This window comes from Anguilla anguilla, chromosome 13 (genome assembly GCF_013347855.1).
Source record: "Anguilla anguilla isolate fAngAng1 chromosome 13, fAngAng1.pri, whole genome shotgun sequence".
In the NCBI taxonomy this organism is placed as follows: domain Eukaryota; kingdom Metazoa; phylum Chordata; class Actinopteri; order Anguilliformes; family Anguillidae; genus Anguilla; species Anguilla anguilla.
The window spans coordinates 35,325,118-35,346,841 of record NC_049213.1 but is presented as its reverse complement, the minus strand read 5'-3'; the positions used below and the strand labels follow the sequence as shown (position 1 = coordinate 35,346,841).

At 45.3% G+C, this 21,724-nt stretch overlaps 1 protein-coding gene across 3 annotated transcripts in view; it reads left to right on the top strand.

Annotated features, from left to right (window-relative positions):
* The window catches only part of cdc42 (cell division cycle 42), a 21,250-nt gene extending 16,061 nt beyond the window's left edge, over positions 1-5,189 (top strand). The window contains exons 5-7 of one of the 3 annotated variants that reach the window (XM_035387412.1): positions 392-589; positions 2,346-2,416; positions 2,474-2,552. In XM_035387412.1, the coding sequence (XP_035243303.1) occupies positions 392-589; positions 2,346-2,416; positions 2,474-2,492 (288 nt within the window). In that variant the 3' untranslated portion in view covers positions 2,493-2,552. The other 2 variants (XM_035387410.1, XM_035387411.1) reach the window with 2 other exon arrangements.
* The last annotated feature ends 16,535 nt before the right edge of the window (positions 5,190-21,724 follow it).

Here is a 21,724-nt window from a genome sequence, read left to right as displayed (position 1 = left end):
ATCTTTCCGTCTTTGCATGGTCCCAGCATGCTCACATGGATGTCCTTCGGGTACTCTGGGGGAGCGAGGGGGGAGGGCATTAACAGTGTGTTCCTGTGTATGTGCATGTGTGTTCAGTCATTACATTACATTCATTTGGCAGACGCTTTTATCCAAAGCGACGTACAAAAAAAGTGCAGTCAACCTACCCTGTTTAAATAAAGATAATATTCTATTGGTTGTGATAGCAATACCCTTCTACCCTTGGGGAAACATAGCTCATTCTGTGCATTGTCGAATCTAGTTAACCTGGGTGACCTTGTTGTGAGTGTGGCCCATTCTGAAGACCCCTCCCCCCTCCCCCCTTCCCCCTCCCCAATGCTGACTCTTTCCCTATTTCGTCCCCTCCCAGTGGGTACCCGAAATCACCCACCACTGTCCAAAGACCCCGTTCCTGCTGGTGGGGACGCAGATCGACCTGCGGGACGACCCGTCCACCATCGAGAAGCTCGCCAAAAACAAGCAGAAGCCCGTCACCCCGGAGACGGCCGAGAAGCTGGCGCGCGACCTGAAGGCCGTGAAGTACGTGGAGTGCTCCGCCCTCACGCAGGTGAGCGACAGCCGTCCGCCGCGGCATTACCGCCGTGAACCCCCCCCCACCCCCCACACACCCCCCCCCCCCCAGCACGGGGTTAGCCTGGGTCGCCGTCAGCTGCGTCGTGTCCTTCTCTGCCCCTATGACCATGGAGAATTTGTAGATGGAAAGCCAACCGTGAAAGTTAAGCTAGCTAGCTTAGCAAATACTACTTGACGTAGTAGCTAGCCAGGTAGCTAACTAGCGCCACACACAGTGCGGCTGTTCATCTGGTGTCACAGGTGGGAAAAAGAGCACCAGTAAAAGGTGAAACTGTAAAATCATTTTAGGTCGGCATTTGACATTTTGTCATGCCTGACTCTTACCAGACCTGGGTCAAATACATATTTGCTTTTGGATTCAAATATTTTTCTGTGCTCTATTGATCTTGCCTGGTGTAATTGAGCCTGTTGATATGACCAGAAAACAGGGTTTGCACTTTTTGAGAGTATTTCATTGGTTCTAATACACCAGACAAGATCACTAAAGCGTAGAAAAGTATTTAAATCCAAAACAAAAACATATTTGACCCAGGTCTGACTCTTACCGTTATTTTTTGTACACACTGCAACTGAGTGACTTTGCTCACTTTTGCACACGGACACCGTGCGGTGATCTAAACCGAGAGTTTTAGGGCGTGTCCTCCACTGAGGCTGCAGTAAAATATTGCGATGCGTTCACGTTAAAGACGCCAGATGTTTCCGAAATGCGCTGCTCTGCTCCGTTCTTCCCTGACAGAGGGACAAGCCTTGCAGCTGTGAGAATAGCAAAGCACATTTGTCAACCAGTGAGTCAAGAAAAATAAATAAAGAAAGAAAAACATGCCGTGAAACTCAGTGCTTAGGGGGTGGAGCCTCAGCATATTGTAACGTCATTTATAGGGTGAACTGTCAAAGGTAGGTGTGAGGACGGGCTCTTTATCAAGGTCATGCCGATTAAAACTGAGGTCGGAATTCAACTTCTGTTTTCATGTTTTCAAGTAAAAAACAAAAAAAATAGAATAAAAAATGATGAAAACAAGAAAGTGGAGATGCGTGTTCGTGTGACCTAGAGACACGGGTTCAGATAGAGGAAGTCTTGAGTGGGGGTCCTCTGAGCTGCCGTCTTCCAGTTATACTCATCGTGATAGCATTTTCACTGGCGCCCTCTGCTGGTGGGAGTTATGTGCTCTTGAAGGATGGTGGCCACATTTTCTCTGCGCGTGGGGAAACTGGTGTCTAAGCAGTCGTGAGAAATTTGGGAACATTTTGTAAGAATTTATTGCAAGTCATTGCAGCTTTCAGTCAGCTGCGTGGTTTGTTTGGAAAGAAGCAGCGGTAATTAAAAAAAAAAAAAAAAGATTAATTACAGGTTATGACCGTTTATTTAAGTTATAGTTTTATATCAGCTCCTCGTGTGTGCCGTACATAGAAGTTAGCGAGTTACCCACCTAGATCTGAACTGGGAAAACAGGGAGAGATGGGCTCCTTTGTTTAATATGACTGTTCAGCCTGGTCCTATATTAGCTTCTGCCCTCTAATCTTTGCACAGAGAAGCTTCCGCTTTAACAGAACTGATGCCTAGGTGCTCCTAGTCTCTCTTCTTCTCACTCTTCCCCCCCCCCCCTCCCTGTCCTTTCTCTGTAGGTTATTTTATTCTGTAGATGTGCGCTCTAGAGCTTGAAGGCTTGCTATCTCTCTTAGTCTCTCTCTCATGTTGGTGCTCTTCTCTCCTCTCCCCTGTGTCTTTGTAGAGGGGTCTGAAGAATGTGTTTGATGAAGCTATCCTAGCTGCCCTTGAGCCTCCAGAAACACAGAGAAAAAGGAAGTGCTGTATATTTTAGTTTTACCCCCCTGCCCCCCCCCCCCCCCACAGAAAAAGGAAGTGCTGTATATTTTAGTTTTACCCCCTCCCTCCTCAAAAGAAGTGCTGTATATTCTAGTATTATCCCCCCTCCCCCCAAAGGAAGTGTTGTATATTTGAGTATTGCCCCCCCCCCCCACCCCCCCCGAAGGAAGTGTTATATATTCTAGTTCCCCCTCCAAAGGAAGTGCTGCACTTTCTATTTTTTTTTCCTCCCTCCTAACAGAAGTGCTGTATATTCTAAAGTCTCTCTAGCTCCTCCTCTTTCATTGGTTTGCCTCTTCCTCTGCTGTCCCCGCGTGTATAAATGCATTTTCTGCCCTATAAAGATGGCAGGCGCCATCTCAAGCTTGTTCGCTTTCGCCTCTAACCTTTCTGATGACTTCTTGCTTCCTGTAAATCTGTGCTGTGACTCTGCTTTTGTTTTTCTTGGCCTGGTCTTAAGGCTGCCACCCATGTTCTTGCGTAGGGTCTGATGTGAACGTAATTAATACAGTCAGCGTCTTCAATGCGTCGGCTCTGTGTAGGATCTGGAGCAGGGCTGCCCAGCCTTGTTCCTGGAGATGTACCGTCCTGTAGGTTTCCACTCCAACCCTAACAAAGCACACCCCATTCTACAGCTAGAGATCTACCATCCTGTAGGTTTTCACTCCAACCCTATCAAAGCTCACCTCATTCAACAGCTAGAGATCTACCGTCCTGTAGGTTTTCACTCCAACCCTAACAAAGCCACACCTCATTCAACAGCTAGAGATCTACCGTCCTGTAGGTTTTCACTCCAACCCTAACAAAGCACTCCTCATTCAACAGCTAGAGATCTACCGTCCTGTAGGTTTTCACTCTGACCCTAACAAAGCACACCTCATTCAACAGCTAGAGATCTACCGTCCTGTAGGTTTTCACTCCAACCCTAAAAAAGCTGACCTCATTCAACAAGCTAGAGATCTACCGTCCTGTAGGTTTTCACTCCAACCCTAACAAAGCTCACCTCATTCAACAGCTAGAGATCTACAATTCTCAACCCTAGCAAAGCACACCTCATTCAACACCTCATTCAACAGCCAGAGATCTGGCTGAGCTGCTCATTAGTAGAGTCAGGTGTGCCAGATTGGAGTGAAATCCCACAGGGATTTCCAGGAACAGAGTTGATCCGCCGTGATTTTGAGCGCGTAAGAGGCTGCTCATGGCATTTACTTTCTTATAAAAAAATTATTTATCTCTACTTCGTTTATTTTTTATTGTTTTTTTTATTGCCAAATGTGAAATGAGGTATTTTCAGTTCATGTGGGATAATGCGTCATGAAATAAGACTGATTTCAATATTTTCCATTCCATTTATTTTAGTGTATGATTTCTTTTGTACTTCTACCAATGTATCATAGAAAGTGAATAATAAATATGGTGAATTAAAGGCTATGGTTTGCCATTGGATGCCATTAGATTCCGAATGAGTTTTGGATTCGCGTTAAGAGCCTCCTGTGAAATGATCTGTGACTTGAATAAAGGAAAAGTGAAATGGCCGCTCGGTTCCTGTCTGTCATTTACTCCCTGGAGTGGACTGCAGAGCAGCGTTTGCTCAGTCTCATATTAGCCATCATCTGAGAGGGGTCCAGTCTCCTGTTTGCCAGCGGGGGAACAATTCAGCCGGCCCTAGGAGGGGGGGTGGGTGGGGGGGCGGGGTTTAACCATGCCGACCAATCACCGTCCCCAAAAGCAAGCGGCGACGGTTTGGCGGAATTGCCGGCATTGGCACCGCTTGTCACCGATGCGTGTCCTCTTCATCGTGGGAGCGTGTGTGTGTGTGTGTGTGTGTGTGTGTGTGTGTCTTTGTTTTGAAGCCCAAACCCTGGTTCTGCTTGTTCTGTTATGCCACCTCCTTCCTTCCTCCTCCTCCTCCTTCCTCCTCCTTCCTCCTCCTCCTCCTCCTCCTGACCTGCCCCTGTGTTAAAGCCGACTGTGCCTCTGCTCCCGTGTCTCTCCGTGCATCTCCACTTCCTTGTTGATTTGCCGGCAGCCGCAGCCCCCCGATAGGTTTCGTTATGGCATGCGTTTGCACCCCCGTGGTTTTCGGGTTTACGCCCCTCCCCCCCCCATGTGACGCGTGCGTTTCGGCTCGACCGACCAATAGGCATCAGAGCCCGCAGGGGCGGTGCGTACCTGACATACACACTGCAGACTGCAGAGAGAGAGATCCTCAGTGCGTCCTTCTCCTCCAAACTGCGCCTGGAATGGTTTGGGTCGTTTGCCCTGGTGCACGGCTGAAGTCGTGTGGTTGTATTTCGTCCTGCAGCATGAACAGAATTGACTGCCCTTTTTAAAAAAAAATGTATTTGATCATGTCCCCGGCATCGATCCGTTCGGTGTTTATTCACTATGTTAACTGAAGCCCGTCCTGTGTGTACAAGTTTGTCCTGCCACCCCACCCCCCCCCCCCCCATCCCCGCCCACCCGCTCGCCCGCTGGGGAAAAGAACTCATGATGAAATTCCTGCGTTTCTGACACCGCATGCCGACTCCTCCTCCTCCTCCTCTCTCTCCGCTCCAGCGTGTTGTATTTCCTGTTCTTTTCTTCTCTCTCTCTCTCTCTCTCTCCCCCGCAGAAAGGACTGAAGAACGTCTTCGACGAAGCCATACTGGCGGCCCTGGAGCCCCCGGAACCCAAGAAGAAACGCAAATGTGTGCTGCTATGAGCACGCTCAGTCCGCTCCCCCCCCCCCCCCCACCCCCTTACCCCCCCCCCCCATACCCCCCCACCCCCCACCTCCACCACCACCACCACCCTCGCTCTGCTAAGGCTGATCGTCAGCTTCGTACTCTAAAGCAATGTGTGTTTAAACATAGTTTGATTTTACTCTACGAGGGTTGAACTCTGCACACGACCGCAGTGGATGGAAAAAAAAAAAAAAAAAAAAAAAAAGAGTTCCTTTTACGGTCATCCCATTAATGCAATGTTGTAGGCCTTTTTTTTGTTTTAAGTAAGATAAGAATCCCAACTCATGGGTGTTTTTTTTTTTTTTTTTTTTTTTTTTTAAGGGGGGAGGGGGGTGGCTGCAGTGACCCTGTTTCTTAGTGACGTAATTGGCTTGGGGGGAATTGCTTGTGATTCTAAGTGCCACTGCTGGAACGCCCTACCAACTGATGCTGATGTGAGGTCGCTTATTTCAAAGAGGGTGGGATGGGGTGGGGTGGGAGGGGTGTCAAATCCGTTTAAAATGCTGGTCCCCGGAGGAAACCGAGCCCAAAAAGATCAGAGCACTTTTCAAACGATGACTAATGGAGTTTCCGCGTCGGCTCTCGCCTCTGATTGGCTGAACGGGACGCCCAGGCCACGCGCCCAATAGCAGGTTTCGAGCGAGCAACAGCTCCCAGTGGAAGAGATTCGCTTTGTTTTTAAACGGTTCGTGTGACCGTCATCTCTTACCAAAACCAAAACGATCCAGTAAACCGAATGCAGCTTGTGCCTTCTTGTCTGCAGGCAAGCACGTCTCGTTCAAAGCTATCTCTATCCTAGCTAGCATAGAATACAATTATCCCCCCCCCCTCCGCCCCCAAGGCCACAACTCTCGTGTTTGGTTGTAGACGTTTAAGAAATTAACCAAATTAATGTAACGGTTTTGTCTGTCTGTGAGGAGCGTTTTAACTTGTTGCAGAAGTGGGACTGAGGAAATGACTTATAAAAAAGCAGGGAACTTCAACAGTGTTAGCAGAACAAGCGGGGGATTGCTAAAATGCCAGGGACCAAGCAGGCATTTAAACCAGAACTTGTCGTCATGCATGTAGGTAATCCTCTGGGTTCCTGTGTTTTAGGTTAACAGAATTAATAATAATGTAAGCTGGTAAAAATCAATGTTTTTAGATTCCAGTGTTATGCATTTTTACCAAAATCTACTTTTTTTTTTTTTTTTTTTTTTTTGAGCCGTTTTATATAGGATACTTTCACACATTTCAACCAGTCACGGGGCTGGATTATATCGAACTTTGACCCACTCGTGAAGGATCAAGATACTTGATGCCAATTGTTTTTTTTTTTTTTGTTTTGTTTTGTCTTTTTCTTTTCCCCTCGACGTGAATTTGCAAAATGCGTATTAACTGTTCCTTTTTTTTTTTTTTGTCTTTCAAAGTTGGCAAATAATGGATGGAGCAAAGTTTTTTTTAATTTTTAATTTTTTTTAAAATTCCAGCCTGGTTCATATTACGTTTTTGTTTTGTTTTTGTGCAGAACCAAATGCTTTGTCTGATGTCTGTTCTTTGTATATGCATTCTTTTCAAAAATATTAAACTTATACCTTAATTGCCTTTATTACTTTCGACACCCTTTTCTTTTCAAGTGTCCTCTCAAGGTCACAAGTCCTGCGTTTTTCAGGGAGAGGTAAACAAAACTGGCCGCGCCCATTTAGAAATCTGTTTTTGAAATTTGGTGGATTCGATCGGTAAGATCCGATTCGCTGTTGCCAGGTTCCGAATTGCTACCACCGCAAGCGAATATGTGATTGGAGTTTGGTGGAGTTGCTAATGGCATCATGAGCGAACCTCCAACTCCCTTTTCCACTATGGACATGCGCTTCGAGAAGTGTCCAGAAAAGTCTGGAAAAGTGACCGATGACAAACATTGCTAATCTGTGAGGAGGCTAGCTTCTGGTCTGATTATTACCATCTATGGTCATTTATTAGATGTGGATATGAAGCCATAAAGCATCTTTAGCATGGGCCTGTATGAACTTTCATCAATTAATGCAGAACTGCTCACTTGTGTATTTACATGTTTATTGGAGAGAGTGTATGTGTGTGTGTGGTAACAAGACTTACTGCTGACACAAGGTTATTTATGTAGGTTAAGTTTATCTCATCTGTTGAAAATTAAAATCTTGAGATAACGGCAAAGCGTACTGTCTTTTTCCCCCAAAAGACGTGCAAGCTTGATTTATAGTATTGGAAACCGACCCTGGATTCTCTGGGAGGTGGTCCTGTAGGATTGGGAATTGTACTATTAGTAACACGTGCTGAAAGGCCACATCACCCGGTTTCTGCTGTACTCTAATGCCTTCGGAACGGAAGTAAAGAAAGGAAGAACGCCTTGCTGGCTGTCTGCTGGATCACACCTGCGTACTCCAGGGGAATGTCGTAAGTAAAGGGAAGCACAGGCCAAGAAAGTTTGCACATGAAACCGAAATAACGTGTGCCAGTGTGTGACCGCGAGGAGACTAGACAGCCTTGTTTTATAAGGAAGTTCCAGAGTGCAGGAGAATTTGAAATAGCAGCAAAGTGAACAAAAACTCCAGCTCAAGTGCCCAGTAGTCTGTAGGCCAGGAGTTCCTCACCTCTTCATGTTTCTTACGTTTCCATGTAGGCTTTTGGCAGACATCAAGAGTAACTTGCACACATTACATTTTTAGCAATGAAATCCGTTTATATAGCTGGATAATTGCTTTTGCAATTCTGGGTAGAGTACTTGGCTCAAGGGTACAGTGACAGCACCATCCCATCTGGGAATAGAATTCACAGCCTTCTGAGTTATAAGCCCATTTCCCTAATTATGCTACACTGCCTGCCAGACCCTCGTGGGCTACCTGCGCTGCTCTGGTGTACTTTCCCACACGGCGTTAACCGTCATCCACACTCCAGGCTACACGGCGCTACAGCAGAGCTGGTGCTGATTGGAGGAGAGGTACGTTGCTTAGTGATGACCTGTGGTTGCCTAGGCTACCCAACATGGAATCCCGGCAGTTCTGTTTGAGGCACTACAGGCATCAGTGTCAAACGGACAGCAATCCACTGTGTGTCCCAGTATTCGAAAAACGTATCCTCCTTTCCTCCTCTCCTCCGTTCCCCCGGAAACCGATCTTTGTGTCCTCCCTCCCTCCCTCCCTCCCTCCCTCCCTCCAGTGTCCCAATGTCTGAGGAGACGAGCAAAGCGCTCAGAACTGTATTGGCGAAACGGCATCAAACTCATCTCCTCCCCTCCTTTCCTCCACACTTCCGGGTGGGAGTGGGGGAGTGGAGGAAAGGAGGAGAGGACTGAAAAGCAATGGGACACACCCCCCCAAGTCACGATAGGCCCTGGATCGATGGCTGATGCTCTGGATTCGGGCCACAGGCCCCAGCCAGGTGGCAACATCCTTTTTACTGACTGAGCCCCTCTGCAGAACGTACCAAACATTTTCATCATCCACTTTTCAGGGTCAATGGGCAAATATCGAAGGAAATTTGTCATGAGTTGAATAAAGACCTGTGTTATCGTTTCGTTTGGTACCACAAATATTCTCAAGTCACATCTGAGCAAAAAAGAAAAACAATACATTTTTTGTATTTCACTCTAGCAAAATGTGGATGAAGTTGATAACTTAGCTGGCCTAAAATCAAGTACGCACAGTGGGCTACCAGGACAAAGAGCTGAGAATAAAAATAACAAAAAGAAAAAGTATAAAAAAAGACATTTTCATTTATTTTTTTGCCTAATTACTTTTGAGTGAGTGTAATTGCTGTCTACCAGGCCATTCGTTTTCATTAAACATGAAAATGAACATTTGTTCTAATAGTATTGGTGTGGTTATCACAGTGTGGGCGGAGTATTTGGGAATATTTCTGTTGAACAACATCAACCAAAATAAAGTGACAATATGACAGGTTGCTGGCAACACACATTAAAAGATAAATTGCAGCAATCCAAGCGTTGCTCTTTAAAAACAGGACAATTGCCCGAGGGAACAAGTGTTCCAAATGTGTAATGTGTGAGGGTAACAGAATACTCAGCTCTGTGTTTTTGGCCGGGCAACAATGTGTGATACATTATTGCAACATGCGATGTACGGGAACTAGCCTCAGTTTCTGTTTCTGTTGCCTGTGCTATTTTCCTTTTTTGAAGAAATAAGCATTCGGTTAAATGCGGAACATCAGTTTCCCATTTGATGTAGTTCTTACGTTTGTATAATAAGGCATATTTGGGATATTCCACCTTATTTCAAGATAAGGGGCATCTTGTGTAAAAGACAAAATAAGAAAACTGGTAAAGATCAGGAAATTCCGGTGCTTTCTAGAGCGGGAATTTTAATGAAATCACAATATAGAGTAATTGTAATGTCACCATGGTTACAGAAACCGTGGTTACACCTGAGATTGTCAGTAGGGGGCACTGTGGATATACAAACGATTTTATAAGATTTTTTATTTATTTATTTCGCCAGGATTTGAGTAAGCGAAGCTGCCTGCCTTTTGATGAAGAGGGCATATTCTAAACCTTTCACAGCACAACTAGGAAGCATAATAAATGCTCATGTCAAATATTAATCATGTGACACACGTCTCATACTTCTCTTGCCTTACGGTTTAAGATTTATTCTCCTCCCAGTTCAGTACTATACCATGCACCATGACAGGGGGGTTCCCACCCCCGGTCCAGGGGAACCACAAGCTCTTTGTTTTCACTGCTATAAAAGCACTTTATCAATTGATTTATTAGACCACCTGGTGTATTAGGCCTAAACTGGTAGCTGATTTTTAAATTTAAAAAAACTAAAGCAGACCATAAGTCCACCGGGGTAGGGGATCCCTGCACTAAGACAGGGGTTTGGTTTTGTGGGTAAAGTAATGATGTAGATTCAAGGTGTGCTTTCGTGTGAGTGATGCGTCTTCCTGCTAAACAGCTCATTTCTCAGCCTCTGGCTCTTTCTTCCACAAGACGCTCTGCTGCAAAATGGCCACCAGAAGTTTTTCTGATGTCCTCCTCACAACAAGTGCCCACGCGCGCTGTTCTACGGGCTCCTTTAAAATATGTGTGAACTGAGCGTTCGTACCACAACATCAAAGCTAAAGGTAACTATGGATCAGCCTTAAAGTCACATATCTCTTATCTCTTAGGCCTAATGGCGCTGTAACCAATAGTACATATATAACAACTGCAAGGTAAAATAAAGCACACCAGAGCATTCGTTGTGGAACCAAAAAAAAAAAAACTCCACCATGTTCAAAATGGGTGAAAGAAGGTTATGGCTCACACACGGCACAATTCTCGGGGGGGCGGGGGGCGGGGGGGGGGGGGGGGGGGGGGGGGGGGGGGTTTCTAGAGCGGTAGAGCATTAAGGAAATGAGTTTCACGAAAGCTTGGCGACCCCAGTAAATCACCCTCCGAGGACAGAGCGAGGTGCCGCGCAGCATCGGTTATTGGGGGGGGGGGGCAGATTCAGAGGGGGGGCACCAGATCTCTCTAAGTGAGGCCTTAGTGCATTCTTAGCGTTTCCGCGGCACCGTCTGTCAGCGAGTACTTCTGTTAAATGGCCGCTGAACGTGATTAATTATAACATGCGGGGAATCGCTGACATTCCTTAAATTGGAGCGGGTGGGGTGGGGGTGGGGGGGGGGTTGTGGGGGGGGGGGGGGCAGCCACCTGCAGGAGTTGATTGGCTTATCTGTACGGTTGTCACAATACGGCCCTAACTGCCGCTGACAGTTGTGCGTCCAAATTGCGGCCTGGGGTGCAAGCGGGAACAAGTCTGGCCTCTCTCCGCTGCGGATGTGGATGCGATCGGGGAGGGGAGGGCGGGGGGGGGGGGGGGGGGGTAAAACGGGGCGCGTCTGTGTCTAAACTTCGCCAATGACTTCACCCTTTCAGGCGTCTAACAAAGAAATAAAAATCGCCGTCCAAAAACAAGATTCATTGGCCTACGGACTATAAATAATATGAGTTTCCATGGTATTCCCTATGTTACGCATTTCTTGCTCAGGTTGTGTGGTTGTGTCAGTGCCAAGCGGGCAGTGTATCCACTGTATTTTCCAGGGATTAGTTGGAATATTCAAATATTTGCACACCTGTGCTCTATTCGATTAGCTTGTCAGAGGCCTGCAGCAATTTTATGTAATTTTTTTTTTATTTGGCACCATTAAATGGCTTTTAATGTTGACAGTGTAGCTAAAGCATAGAGCATACTGTGTTCATATACCGTAAACCATATTTAGTATTTTTCAAATGCTCCTAATATCAGCCCTGATTTTATCCTGTGACGCACATCCCTGCGGTTTACTGACGTTAGTTGTGCTTAAATTTGTGGACGGTGCTCATTTGAGTTGTGTAATAGTTTGATTATTGTGCAACTGTAGCCCCTTACACATTCTTTTTCTGCAGAATTCCTATCCTCAGCTATGGTTTCAACATGAAGTAGTGGGGGGGGGGGGTCAAATTTTGAAGTTTCAGTTCAGAACCTCCCCCCTCAGAACTGTAAGTTGCCATCATTCCTTCCTGTCAGAATCTGAGGGAAATGTGTTGGGAATCATTTAGGCGACGCACACGGACGTGCGCGCAAGCGTCTGCCACCCCGGCCCCCGCAGCTCGGCTGTCCCGGGTTCCTCCCCTCGTGGGTCCTCTGGTTCTGGTCCAAAGCAAACGGCCCCTGTCTGACACTCGCTGTACCACTTGGCCCCGCTTCATTCAAGGCATTGGGCCTCATTCACAAAACCTTTCTTAAATTATTCCTACTGTGGTTCTTAAAATGTTCCTATGAAAAAGCTAATATGAGATTCACAACACGTGTGCAGACCAGTTTTTGTGCATATCCCAGGTGCATGAGATGATGAATTGCTGACTGTTTGTAAATTTTATTCGCAATCCTGTTCATGTGATTAGCGAAAAGGAAACAGCCAGGAACAAATACAAATAAGAAAAACAAAAAAAGATGAATGCTAAGATGTTCCTGGAAACGTTCTTACACGCAGTTTATGATAAAATGTGATCGTACACGTTTCGTGAAAGAGGCCCATTGTTCAGATGAAGAATCCACACACCGTGTTCTCAAGGCCTTAACTGGAAGCTGATTGAAAGGAAACCACAAATACCCTCAGACACTGCGGCCCTCTGGGAATTACGTTTAACACCCCTGGATAGCAATGATGTGGCCATATAAGTGAAAGATGATATATCTGCATGGCACAGAAAAACTGAGCCTACGATTAGACGACGATTCTCCTGGATTGAGAACCACTGACGTAAACAACTGAGACACTGAAGCATGTTTATCATTATATTATATTGTTTCCATTCAAAATCCAAATATGCAGAATGGTGCATGTAGCAAAGAAACATGGGAAGGAGAAGCTCTGTATTTGAAAACTCCAGTAGCAGAGATGGAGAATCCAGGGTCAGGAAGTAAAAAAATCCTTCCTGCTATTTTCTTCCAATCACCTGGACTTGCTAATCAGCACAATTCTTCAGCCAGGAGGTACAACCAATTAGTGAAATCAGCTGGCTGAGCTCTTGGGAGGAAGTTCATGGGCAGCTGCGTAGTATAATGGGTAAGGAGCTGGTCTTGTAACCTAAAGGTTGCAGGTTAGGTAACGTAAACTTTGTGTAAGTTGCTCTGGATGAGAGCGTCTGCTAAATGCCTGTAATGTAATGTAAGAAACACGTAGCAGGACATTTTACTTTCTGACCCCTGGACTTTCCACCTCTGTCCAGCAGGCAGGAGTGCAGTACTCAGGTATGATGTCATTGTAGCTAAGGTGGCTGAGATGGTTGCTGGTTGTTTGCAGTGCCGCTAAATCAGTGTGCTGCTGTGTAAGGGCTTCCAGGTGGAGCTGGGCCTAATGAAGCATATTGCAGAGACAAGCCACATAAAACCCCGGGTTTGTGTTGGGCGTGCAGGACGTCCCGATGAAAGGTTGCTGAGCGGTGTGAAAATACGGCAGGTGAGATAAGGTTTAGGGCGATAAATCAGCGAACCGCCCCCAGCCACCTGCGACAGGCACTGAGGGGTGCAATGACACCTCCGCTCTCTCGCAGCGCGCCGAGCCGCGGCTACGTTGTAGCAACTCGCCACCTGTCTCCCCAACAGCTCCTCCGGGGCACCGCCCTTCATTCCTGGTCCTGGAGAGCCGCAGGGGCCTGCTTGTTTTTTTTGTTTTCACTTTAGTGTCAGCAGCCAGTTCAGACCCAAGAAACCAGGCGAGGTGAAATTAACTGTGTAATCAACTGCTTTAATAGGTCAATTATAAGTCCCAAGTAATGACAAAAACCAGCACACCCTGCAGCTCTCCAGGACCAGGAGTGGAGATCACTGCTCCAGAGGTTCTGTACTGTATTTGTTGTTTTATGTTTAATATTGTCAATTGGGTATATTTTTTATGTAGTTACACAGATCACATTCTTTTAATGACAATCCATTTAAACAGCTGGATATTCATTGAAGCAAGGTTAAATACTGTACCATTGCTCAAGGTTCCAACGTCAATTCCCAAACTGGGAATCAAACCTGCAAACTTAACTTTGTAAACCCGATTCTCTGACCATTATCCTACACAGCCTCCCACTGGTTAAATAATTACATTATTTTGTTAATTTGTATTTGTGGTTAAAAGAAATAGGAGTGGCCAATCCTGACCCAGGAGAGCCAAAAGATCTGCTGGAATTTGTTTTCCTCCTAAAATCATCAACCGTCTCAGGCACCAGGTGTGTAATCAGTAGCTTTGAATGATCAATTAGGTGTGAACTACCAACTAAAAACAGAAGGGACTACAGCTTAATGGGAACAAGCCCTGATTTAGAAACACCTGTTTTTATGTATTGCACTTCTCGGTCAATGAGGAAAAAAGTTCAGAGTGTAAAGCATAAGAACTACACATTGTCTTCTCAGTTTTATCAAGTGGAAGCCTGTTTAATATTCAGTTTCACTTTTTCATTTGTCATCTATTTAATACCTTAAATAAATTTACAATAGAAACAAATTAATTTATTGATCAAGGTGATACGAGAGTACCTTTTAGTCGGTTTGAAGCTAAAACCTTTGGGTATGGGTCTAGTTACTTAACCACCAGGAAAAACATACCAGTGTTTTAGTGTCTGAGATGTAGGCGTATCTTTCTGATTTCTAAATTGGGTAGTAATCTAGATCGTAACCCCAGTCGAGTTGTTTAATGCTGGGAATTGAGGAAAACGAATAGAGCTTGCTATAAATGATGTGCGTAAATCACAGTGCAGCCGTTATACATCGTGCTTTCCTGGATGCACAGGGCGGTAGGAGAATACGTGGACCTATGTCTTGGCTGTGCCTTACTTGGTATATGCTTCGATGACAGCTCAACAGGTAGTTCGCTGAGGGCCAGCGAGGCTGTTTGACAGCGGCGTAACCAGCCGGCGAGGCACAGACGGGCGCCTCCATCCTAGTCCTCCACCGTCACGGTTACAGTCTCTCCCGACCGCTCGTTGTTGTGACAGGGCGCTTCGCGCGACCTACCGATACATGTATCTTGCGCACGGGCTGTCTCCCGTGGTGACGCAAACGCCGAAACAGCCCGCGCAGGTGCAGGCGTCCCGCACTTTCCGCCAGAGTGAGCGAACGTGTCGACGGACCATACAGCTGGCTGAGCGGCCGAGGCCCTCTGTGCCAGACAGACGTTAATAAAACAAGGCTCCGTTCAGCTGCGTTAAATCAAGCTGCGCAAAATCAAACCGAACCTCTGTGCAGGTGGGGCTCAATACCAGGTTAAAAAAATCAGAGCCCACATAAACTCTAGTGAAACTGATGTCATTGTGATGCCAAACCCGTCGGTTTTTGTTTTTAATTTCCCAAGACAGAGAGATCAGTGTAAGATGTGAGATGTCCACTATTCATACCATAATCCAATCGCGGTTTTAATATGACAGTGTGTTTTTGTTTAAATTTACTCTGAATGTTGTGTCAAGGGGACATAGGAGGATTTTTTTTTGAACTTACCAAGGGGTTTTAAAGAAGATAGATTTTACGTTTTTTATCTTTAATATTGTACTATAGGGCTCTAAGGATTATTTTCTAAATTTAGCTCTGATGTAGGCTAATTTGTTGCCTTACAAAGCGTGCAGTGTGATTTTTATAAGCCTAAACAGTTTAAAAAACGTGGTGAACTGCAGTTTTTCTCAGGGAATATCATGTTGTGTTGCTCTGACAGTCCCGTTGCGTGTGCATTTAGAGGCAATTTGCAGTACATTCGTTTTAGTTTAAATCCAAATTTGAGTTTGAACGGAAGGCATTTAGCTAATGTGTTTTGGTCTTGTGAGTTACTAGCATCACTTTAATTTGATTCACAATGTCTTTGCACATGTGAGGCAGTCTTAAAAGCGCAAATAAAATCATTTGAACAGATGCAAAGATTCACCTGCTGTCAGTTAGTTTTAATTCCCTAATCTTGGGTCAGTGCATCATAATAATTTGGTAGCATTCCAACCTTTTCTGCAAAAGATTTTATGGCAAATCCGGGGTTTATTAGAGCTTTCCTGAGTAAACATTTAAATCTGTTTTCAGCTCATTAAACAATGCTTTGCTGTTTTTCTGGGTTTTCTTCTGTGAGACATAAATGTGTTTGAGCAGACCGCTGCCGGGTGTAATTATATAACTTAAAGGGTTGTTCAACAGGACTGCAAGGAAATTCTACCTTGATAAGCAAAAACAAATGTATGACAGTGCTACCTTCTGGCCATAACCTTGAAGAGATTCTTCTAGACTTTGATTGGTTTGACTCAGGTCTGGAATAAATGACCATTTGTCTGACTTGAACTGAAAGATACCTTTTCTTCTGCCCTTCAAAAATGCTGTTTGGTGTGTTCAAAGATCACCAAAATAAATGTAAAAATAAATAATAATGTTTGCATTGAAATAAATTACAGGGTGGAAGTAAATCCCATAAATATATGAGTAAGTGAGCAATCTAATGATGTGTGTTCGGGTTGTGTGCACAAAGCTATTATCGTCGTTGAAGGGTTGTTGAAGCTACAGTAGGTAACCTTTGAAGTTCCTCTTTAAGCCTTTCCTGGAATACTGGTTAAGGTTGGATGCACATTGTTTTGTGGATGCACTCTTTCAGCATTCATTGTCCAAGTTCTCTTTAAGATGTGTAACTTGCTAAAATAGTGTTAAAGCATTTTTTTCAGGTAACTTACTGGCACAAAAAGGCTGCATTAGGGTATTTACTATGGGACTACCCCCACACTCAAAGTCCTGCATATTATCATTTACTGATGTCACTCAATAATTAAACTGATGGTTTTGCGGTAGTTTTGTTTCCCATATGGTTAAGAATGGTCTGAATATTCTGCCTACAAAAGCATATATGATGTCCTCCATATGTTGTATTACTTGACTGCTGTTTACAATCAGGCTTGTCTGGTTTGTCCCCTTATTTCCACCAGATGGAACATACAGACATAGAATTTGTTCACTAAATCAAAACTGGAAGAGGAAAGAAGAGGAAAGTTTATTCTGATCCGCGTCACACATAAAGCATGCTCCGTGTTTCACTACAAGAACAAACGAGTACAATTCTTCCTGTTTTCATATCTCATTTATGTTTTCCTTTTTTCTGAAGAGAAAACGAAGAGGCTTTTCCTTCCCGTGAGGATCCTCGGTGTGCCGGGGCCACGCCGCCGAACGCGAAGCCCGGTAAGAGGCAGAGATTTATGGGTAAATGCGTAAATATATCGGGGAGGCCCACGTGCGTCAGGCCCCTTGATGGATGAGCGGTGGCTGAGGAATTCCGCCAGCGTTTTGGCGAAAAGTTCAGTAAGACAATAGGCCGCATTCAGGGGCTGCCGCGGCAAACAAAGGGGGCTCGGCCCAACTTCGGATTCCACACAAATTACACACTGGGCTCCGGCGAGGTCCTCACAATGCAGCATCTTTGTTGCGACGGAATTTACACTGGAAAGTGGTCGCGTCCCCTTGGACCGGGGGGTCCTCACCCAAGGGGGGGGGGGGGGGGGGGGGGGGGGGGGGGGGGGCATCGATCCCAAAATTTGGGCCCCGGCCTACGGGACAGGGTGGGGCTTGGGTGGGTTAACGGAGTTCTGCGGAATCGTGTGTGTCATGCTCTCAGCCCCCTGTCACAGGAATTTGATCTTTTTTCGCTGGAAAACATCGCTGCGGCGGCTGCCGTGGAAGCTGCGTCTTCCCATCGTAGAATAAGACCCGGGCTCTCAGGCTCTTAGGGTTTATGAAGTCTTGCCTGTACTGTCGTGGTATACTAGCCATTACTTACCCAAGGAGGCCTAGTGGATGAGAAATGAGGTCCCACCGAAAACAATAACATGATGCCTGCTTTATGCGTGTGTGTGTGCCTGTGTGTACGTGAGTTTGTGTGTGCGCGTGTGTGTGTGTATGTGTGTGTGGGGGGGGGGGGGGGGGGGGGGGAGATGGGGGTCTTTATCTAAGCACTCTATGAATTCATATTTCTTAAAATCTTCTTAGGTTGGGAGGAAGGGAAGGTGGATGCAGAGTTAGCGTTGGAATGCCAGAAATGTAGATACGGGTCACCTACGTCGGTCTTCAATAAAAGCCCTGGCCCTATAAGGGGGTTCACCTCTTAATTCACCCCCCCCCCCCCCCAGATGAGCCCATATGTGGGAAATCGTGGGCCATAAGGCCACAGCATAAGCCATGCTTCCAAAAAAAAAGAAAAATGAAAATAAAAAATCCAGCAGCGACAATTTGCAGACAAAACTGGGTGGCGTTCAGAGTTCACGGCACGCGGTGTTGTTCATTATCCCCCTCGACCCTCTCCGGGGGCTTTTGGTCCCGGGCGGCGTTTTCAGAAGGCGCCTATCGCGTTACACAACTCGCCGTTCCGACAAAAAACAAAAAAAAAAATGGGGGGGGGGGGGGGGAAGGGGCAGAGAAAAAGAATCGCAACTGTCATCGCAAACAAGAAACAGCTGTCTCATTTGTGTAACCTGTTTTCTTTTAATATGAGAAGTATGCTGGTGGAGATCTGCAGTTTGAAGCTGGCTCCGAGAGAGCCTAAAACCTCGTCCACCCGCCCCCCCCCCCCACCCCACCCCACCCCACCCCACCACACCCCCCTTTATTTCGGTGGAGGTACGAGATTAGTCCCCCTTCGAACCACTGCCCATGTTAACCCCTTCCCTCGCTTCCTCTTTTCGTGCTTGGCCCGTTCCACACAGGTGGGGGAAAAAAACACAGGCGTTATGCATGCACAGCATGGCCACATGTTGCAATAATCTGTTTTTGATGAGTGACGTTCCAGTGGGTATTATGGGCGAGATAAAGGAGATCGCCGCGAAAAAAGGGAAAAATAAACCAAGACAATATAACGTTAAGCGCTCGTGCGTTCTCTCCCACCGCTGTCTCTCTCCGTCTGAGAGAGTTTTCCACATCCTCGCGTGTAAAGTGGTTCTTCTTGACGCTGGGTGGCCAGGCTCCCGTTAATGTCGCTAATTCTACCTAAAAACCCGGCTAAGTGCACAGAAATGCGAATCATTTCTGTTTGCTCCAGCACCCAAAAAAAAGTGTCCACTGTTGCATAAGGAAACTCAGGCCTTTATTTGGTATTTATTTTTATTTTGTTTCTCTTGTTCATTTCCTCTCATTTTCCCCTCACAGTCTGCTAACAGCATTTCAGTCTGTATTTCTATACATATACAGTTATTAAAGGCGTAATATGCAGGATTTTATTTTGTCTGTGTTGACTATCAATGAAGTCTCCTCCTCTGAGACGTCGACTGAGTCACTGACATGCAAATTCATTAGACACTGTCGGTAAATGTCTCCCATCAATTACTCAGACTAACGTTACATTATCGAGACCACAAACTGGACACGTACAAATAATTTGAAGACGGGACATTACGGTCAAAAACAAACGGACGTCTGGCAACCCCAGCTGGATAGCTAGAGGCAACCCCAGCTGGATAGCTAGAGGTAACGTTACCTACAGGTCCAACAGAAAACAAGCCAACACGCGTCCCTTTTCATCCCGTCTGCAAACTTCCGCTGATGTCACCGAGGAACAGTAATTCCAAGGTTAATTCCATTTTGACCGAGCCCTGTTGGTTTTTTTTTTTTTTTTTTTTGCTTTGCTGTATCTGGGCCATTGCAGCAGCTAGCTAGCTAGCTAGCAACAAACTGTAGCCACACCCACCCCTCCCCACACAGAAAAAGAGCACCACGCCCGGAAACGTCCCAAAAACATTTTAGAATACCAAATACAGGTAAATGTGCACAAATTTGGTGAAAGTGCGTAAAGACAGAGATTGCCAGTGCATCATAGACCTGCCTTGGCATGGTTATTTTATAATATTCTCAAGGTAAATAATCCTGCATAGTATGCCTCTAAGACTACCACTGACAACAGAACTCTAGGGACAACAGTGGTACTTTGAAAGTCTCTGGCACAAAACCATACTCATTTAGACCTGGAAATGTTTTACACTAGACTGCAGTGTGTAAATTTATAATACAGGTAAGTGAAATGCTGAACCCTCTGATCTTTGAGTGTGCCTACTGAGTGGTTGAGGGGTTTCCATCAAAAGGTTGGTGAGGGGGTACCTCGTCTCCACATTTATATTTGTCCAGATCACTCCAGGTCCTCCTAGGTTAGTGGATTTGAAGGCTGATCCTCCTGATTGGTTCACGCTTTATTTTATATAGCGAAGCTTTGACACATTTTTTATGGAATGCAGGTTTTCAGTGTCCGTTCTAATACAACAGAATACATGTTAGATTAGTTTACGTAGTGACTGAGCTAAAATAGAATGCTGTCTCTAGATTTTTGAAAGTTGCATGCGCTACACCTGTTCCTCCTGGTTTCGTGGTGTCAAAGCAAAAATACACCTGTGGAAATGTGGAGAAATTCACGAGGGATGGCCTCTGTTCCCCAAAATATCAACTTAAAGGTGCACTTCCATTGAAAAGCCTGTTTTAAAAACAACCGTTTGAAAACACAGTGTCTCCACTTCCACAGACACAGAATGCAGAGGTATTAAGTGTAATAGGAGTTTGGGCTGGGGAAAGCCTTGGAGAGGTATCTCACTTTAATTTTGTGGCACACAATAAAGGGACAATCACTTTGGATCATATCTACCCACATCCTTAGACTAAAGAAACTTGAAAGGTTTATTGGAGACAGACCTCTGGAAAAAAAAAGGAAAATCTGTGGCTAGAATTACAGATAAAATTTTGAAGATGCCATGTGGTCTTCATTTGATCATAATCCCAGAGGACTTGTGCAGTGTGATGGATGTCCTTTGTATACAGTGCAATCACAGATTCCCAAAGGTTTTTTTTTTCCCCATACCAACGTAAAAAAAAACAGCCCAGGGGCATCTGACAATTTATGGCACATGAATTACCTTTATAGCTATCAGGCTGAATGGAACCTAGGGCTGTAATGTACCTGCCTGCTTCTCTGCAAAAGATAGGACAATTAAACAACTTGCCTCAGACCAAGAGAAAATTACAATAGATAATAGACTGTTGCTTTGGCAGCAGACGTCCCCAAGCAAGGGTAAGGACATATTAGTCACACCGAGAAATCCAATCGCTATGGATTTCCTCTCTCGAAGGACTGGAGTTGCATGTCATGAAGCACTTTATTTATTTAATTTTGACACAATCGTCCAGTGCTCTGTTGTGGCAGCATAATTGTGTGTAAAAAGAGTGGCTTCTTCTTTGCACATATTCCTGTCTCATTAATCTTCCTTCGCTGTGTGATCTGCGTAGCAACAGGCTCCAGGCAGCACCACAGTGATAGTACACCTCCACGGTCTGCTCACCCGATCTTAGGACAGTACAATGGCTGCACTGCCTCAGTACTTTAATCAGGATTTATTTAAACAGTTGGCTTAACCCTGTTTAAAAAAAAGGAGGGTTTGAGTAGAAAACTGATAACCCTGGGTGAGCGGGGTGGAGGGGGCAAAAAGAAAATTGACACCACAAAAAACTTTTTGCATTTTCAGTTTCGGTGAGCAAAACATCTCCGTTGATTACTGAAAAAATGACCACTCTGTAAATAGTTTTTGCAAGCAGAACCAGACGCTCTGCGATATTGAGTTTGAGCCCTAAGACATCTATTGTAAATTATTTTTTTGGTGTTGAAATATATATATATTTTTTTCTTGAACAATTAATGACGCCTAGTGCTTTAACAAAAGAAAGGCCATCTTTGGTTTTTCTCATCGCCCGGCTACAGTAATAAACCGTGTGTAGATTGGGTGAGCATTACTGAGCATGCCCTGTCTCATTTTCATTCCCAGAATCTATTAATTATTATTGTTATTGGCACGACAGTCGCGCTGCTGTCTCAAAAGTCTGGACTGTTCCACGGGTCATCTGTGGTCACGGACTCAAGGCGAGCTGTTCGTGGCCAGCTGAGTTTCGGCAGAGAAACGAACGCACGCCACTATGATATTATCCTCCTTCTACACTCCTCTGAAACTACATTAGGCATTGAGTCTAATCTTATTATGTTTATGGCAACAAAGTAATGGATAACAATAATGAATATGGATAACAGATGACTCATT